The 4,238-nt window shown below is 43.5% G+C and overlaps 1 protein-coding gene across 1 annotated transcript; it reads right to left on the bottom strand.

The window, feature by feature from the left end:
• Window positions 1-353: 353 nt before the first annotated feature.
• LOC125515909 (alpha/beta-gliadin) lies at window positions 354-1,423 on the bottom strand. The gene has a single exon (XM_048681395.2). The coding sequence runs from the start codon at window positions 1,349-1,351 to the stop codon at window positions 518-520; it is 834 nt and encodes a 277-aa protein (XP_048537352.2). The 5' UTR covers window positions 1,352-1,423; the 3' UTR covers window positions 354-517.
• Window positions 1,424-4,238: the final 2,815 nt, after the last annotated feature.

Below are 4,238 nucleotides of genomic sequence, written 5' to 3'. Positions count from 1 at the left end.
CACGGTCGCTTCTTAATCCCTTGGCCCACCAGAAATACCTCTCCCGCGCTCGCACCCCTTCACATGAGAAGGAGTTAGTTGGCACTACTCCAGAGCACCGGTACCTCATTCTTGCCGATTTGGAGTAGCCACGGTGAATATACTGATGTTGAGGAGAAGTACCAGCCACAAAAATCAATGTAATTGATTGATGAATTGAATGCTTCTCTGGAAATAATTGATTAGGGGCAAGCCAAGGATGTGGATAGTCCTTAGTACTTTAATAATACTCAATTGGAAAGTCCAAGAAATACTTCAATTTAATTCAAATTTCAGACACATTTTGTTATCTTTAGATTAATGCAACATAAATATGTAGACAAGACCTGTGTTTGTCTTTTATTCCCAAGTTTGAACTAGTATAGTTCGGGTTCTTACATGATAGTGCATGCCACTTTATTTTTTCACCGCTACAACGACCAAACCATGGACTAAGAAAACGGTGTTTCATATATCTAGTACTAGAGTTATTTTCTTCTCAGTTAGTACCGAAGATGCCAAATGGCGCGATGGTGCAATATGGAGGGATGTAGACATTGCACATTGCAGGTAGTGTCTGTAGCGCTAGGTTCCTTATTTCCTCGAACTGGGGCAGTTGTTGAGGCTGGACAGAGCCTTGGGCCTGTGGGTTTTGCTGAGATGGCCGGAAGGAGCCCTGGCCTGATGGATATTGTTGCCGAGGCTGTTGGAAGGAGACCTGGCTCGATGGTTGTTGTTGTTGTTGTTTTTGTTGTTGATGCAGAATAATAGCATGTACAACATTGTGGATGGCTTGGCACTGCGACTGCTCAGGGATCTGCCATAGGTGCTGACAACACAATCCTTGCAACAACTGGTAAGTACTTTGTTGCAAAACTTGTGATCTTCCATGCGCTATGTTGTGTTGCTGCAATACAACATCCATGCATGGAATCAGTCGTTGTTGCAAAATTTGTTGAAGGATTTGTTGTTGTTGTTGTTGCTGCTGCGAAATTGGTTGTTGTGGTTGCGAATACTGTGGTTGTGGTTGTGGATATGGTTGTTGTGGTCGAAATGGTTGCGGCTGTGAATATGGTTGTTGCGGCTGCGGAAATAGTTGCAGCTGTAGATATGGTTGTTGTGATGGAAATGGTTGCGGCTGTGGATATGGTTGTTGTGGTGGAAATGGTTGTTGCTGCCCTAGAAATTGTTGTTGTTGTACCAATGGAACTTGCTCTTGTGGCTGTTGCTGAGATGGATTTTGTGGCTGCAATTGTGGCACTGGAACTCTAACTGCAGTTGTGGCGGTGGTCGCCACGATAGCAAGGAGGGCAAGGATGAGAAAGGTCTTCATGGTGGATTTGTATTGACCACGGCTTGCTTGGCTTAAATGATGCGCTCTACTTATGAGAATGATGGATGAGGAAGGATGATCGTCATGCTACGGGGCAATTTATAGCTGCCATGGAATGATCTCATTCACAATTGGCATTTGCTTGTGTGGAAAGTGCTTGGATGCTTCTCAAAATCATAATTTGGTATGTTCTGTTTGGTGGCACTACTTACAAGTGTATTCTTGGACTGGTCATTAAAGTTCCTTGTTGTTGCACTATCATTCCACCACCAAAAAGGTATGACAATACGCATGACTCATCTTATTCACTTTACAGCTCAAACACTAATCTAGATTGCCTATTTTTCTGAAACTAGGTTTGTAATTTTCTGCAAATTGTTACGCATAAACTAGATAAGCATGGCTGTTACGGTACTTAGTTTGTAATTTTGTGTGGTCTCTTAAGATAGATAAGACTAGTAATGTAACTTGCTTTAGTAGGCCATGACTCATCAAATTCCTTTTACATGTCAAGTGTTGTAGTGTTCTAGAAGTTATTAGCAAGCATAAATTTTGTAATGTTCTACAAGTTGTTACGTGTAAACTAGATAAGCTTGACTTGCTCACAAACAAGATTATAATGACTAGTCATCTACCCATGCAACTACACGGCCTAGCTATTATATGGGTACATATTTATTAATAAAATTATATTTATATGTAAAATTCAAGCGCTTAAATTACAGATATCATACATCTGAACATATGCTAAGTTATTCAAACAATTATAGTACAATATAAACACATATATTATAAACTTCATTATATGGAAGAGTGCCTCTACTTTCCCATTTATGTTGCGCAAAGTATCATCACTGGTCTGAATGAAGCCTTCATGTCATAGTAGCAAGAATTTGACACCACCTACTAAGGGAGAAAGCGAGAATGAATTATTTCGATATATAGTTATATTACTTTGTTGTTGTGCGCGTACATGCACCACTACGACAATGCTGCTCAAACCATATATAATATATATTTCTCTTTTAGTACCTTAGTAAGTGCTCCTCACTTAACCAACAAACACAATGTTATACTTAATTGAGGCTTTATCTATCTAGCATCATATTAGATAATAAACTTTAAAATTAATGGATTTAGTTGTGAAACAATCCAATTCAAGAATCTGCCTTTACAGAATGATATTCCTTCAATTGATATTTATTAAGATGGTTATATTCATATTTTTTAGTTTTGTAGCCACGCTTCCTCTTTTTGCAAGGAGTAGGCACGTACTTTTTCTGGGAACCTGGACGTTGGCATTTAGGACTCTTTTTTATGTGCATGTCTAATCTTTCATGGACGTGGGAGCTTAGGTCTTTTTTTGCATGTGCAAGTTTAATGAGTTTCATTTATGTGGTGAGAATTGATTTTTCTTTATGTGAGTTTGTTTTTTTTGTACGCGTGGATTTCGTCCCTACGTACATGTTGTTTTCTTCTATAATAAGGCATAGTCTTCTAGCATATCTTAACCATTAAATTTAATATCGAAAGGCTATATTAATCTTAATGGCGTGGATTAACGTAAACGCTCGAAAGGTGCCTCCAATTAGTATATCTTTCCTTCTCTCCCGGGATTTGAAGGTCAAGGCGGCTGTTGGCTGTTGGCTCTGTTTATCCTACTGAACCCGGCGCAACTTTTCACTGCCGGCCGATTCCAGAAGGATATGCTAGGGTGATGGTGGATGAAATAACGGAGGGATTTGAGGACCTCCAGCTTGACCACCCTACCGGTGAAGGGGAGACAAGGCTCGAGTCTGCTCTGAAGACTCCATGCCTATGGCGGAAGGAGCTCATCAACTTTCCGAACTGGACGCCTCCGCCTCCTCCTCCTCCTTCGGCAAGTCAGGGCACTCCTCCTCCTCCACCGCCTCCTCCTCCGGCGAGTCAGGGCACTATGCCTCCTCCACCGCCTCCTCCTTCTCGAGTGACGATCAGGGCACTCGACCGGCTCCTTCTCCGCCTGCGCCGACGCGCCCGAGCAGCCAGCCTCCTCCTTCTCCGCCTCGTCAGCAAGGGCGGAAGAGACCTGCCACCGCTCCGGCTACTCCGGCGCGTCGTAGTCCTTCTCCTCCGCCTCGTAAGCAAGTAAAGAAGAAAACCGCTCCGTCTTCTCGGCCGGCGTCTAGCAGTACAGCCAGAGGTGGGAGGACATACAGAATCGGTCCTTCTCTAAAGACTCCTGAGAAGTTACCATACGAGAGGACCCCGGAGGAGAACGCCGAAATCGCACGAACCGAAGTAGATGACTGGTTTCAAGGGTTGAAAGAAAAGAGACATCCACTTCCGGAGGAGAAGGTAGATCCGGTGAAAGCGAAGCGCACTCTGGCTGCCCTGACAAAACCACCCAAGTCTCCGCCGAAGGGAAACTATGAGTGCATTATTGGAAAGGAATTTGCCGAAGCGGAGCGGTCGGGAAGTACTGTCAATGATCAAAGGCTGAAAGAACGACGAGCTGGGAAACAAATTGCCCAGCTCGGCGAACAAGCGAAGCAATCGTGCCCCCCGCTCAAGGTGCCTAGCCACAACGTCGCTAATGATCCGAGGATGGTGCCCGGTTATAGCAATCTTGCAGATTACCTGCCCGACGATGTACATTATGAACCCATGGAGGTGCGGATACAAAGATACGAGTACGGGAAGCCTCTCGTCAAAGATGAAAGATCTCTATCAGCGATGATGCGAAGATTGCATGATTGGTACTTGAAAATCTGCAGAGACTCTGGGGGAGGAGTACTTTGTATGTGAAAGTTAAAAAGGAGCATGACCTCGTTGGAATTGAACTGTTGCCTGTTCCATTTGAGGAGTTCTATCAGTTTTTCAATCAATTGGCCCTCGATAAAACAAC

This window comes from Triticum urartu, chromosome 6A, assembly GCF_056163025.1.
Source record: "Triticum urartu cultivar PI428250 chromosome 6A, HENAU_Tu73, whole genome shotgun sequence".
Lineage (NCBI taxonomy): Eukaryota > Viridiplantae > Streptophyta > Magnoliopsida > Poales > Poaceae > Triticum > Triticum urartu.
This window is presented reverse-complemented; position numbering and strand designations above follow the sequence as displayed.

Bases quoted from the DNA above. Each gene is read 5' to 3' on its own strand.
- LOC125515909 (XM_048681395.2), bottom strand. From the start codon at position 1,351: ATGAAGACCTTTCTCATCCTTGCCCTCCTTGCTATCGTGGCGACCACC.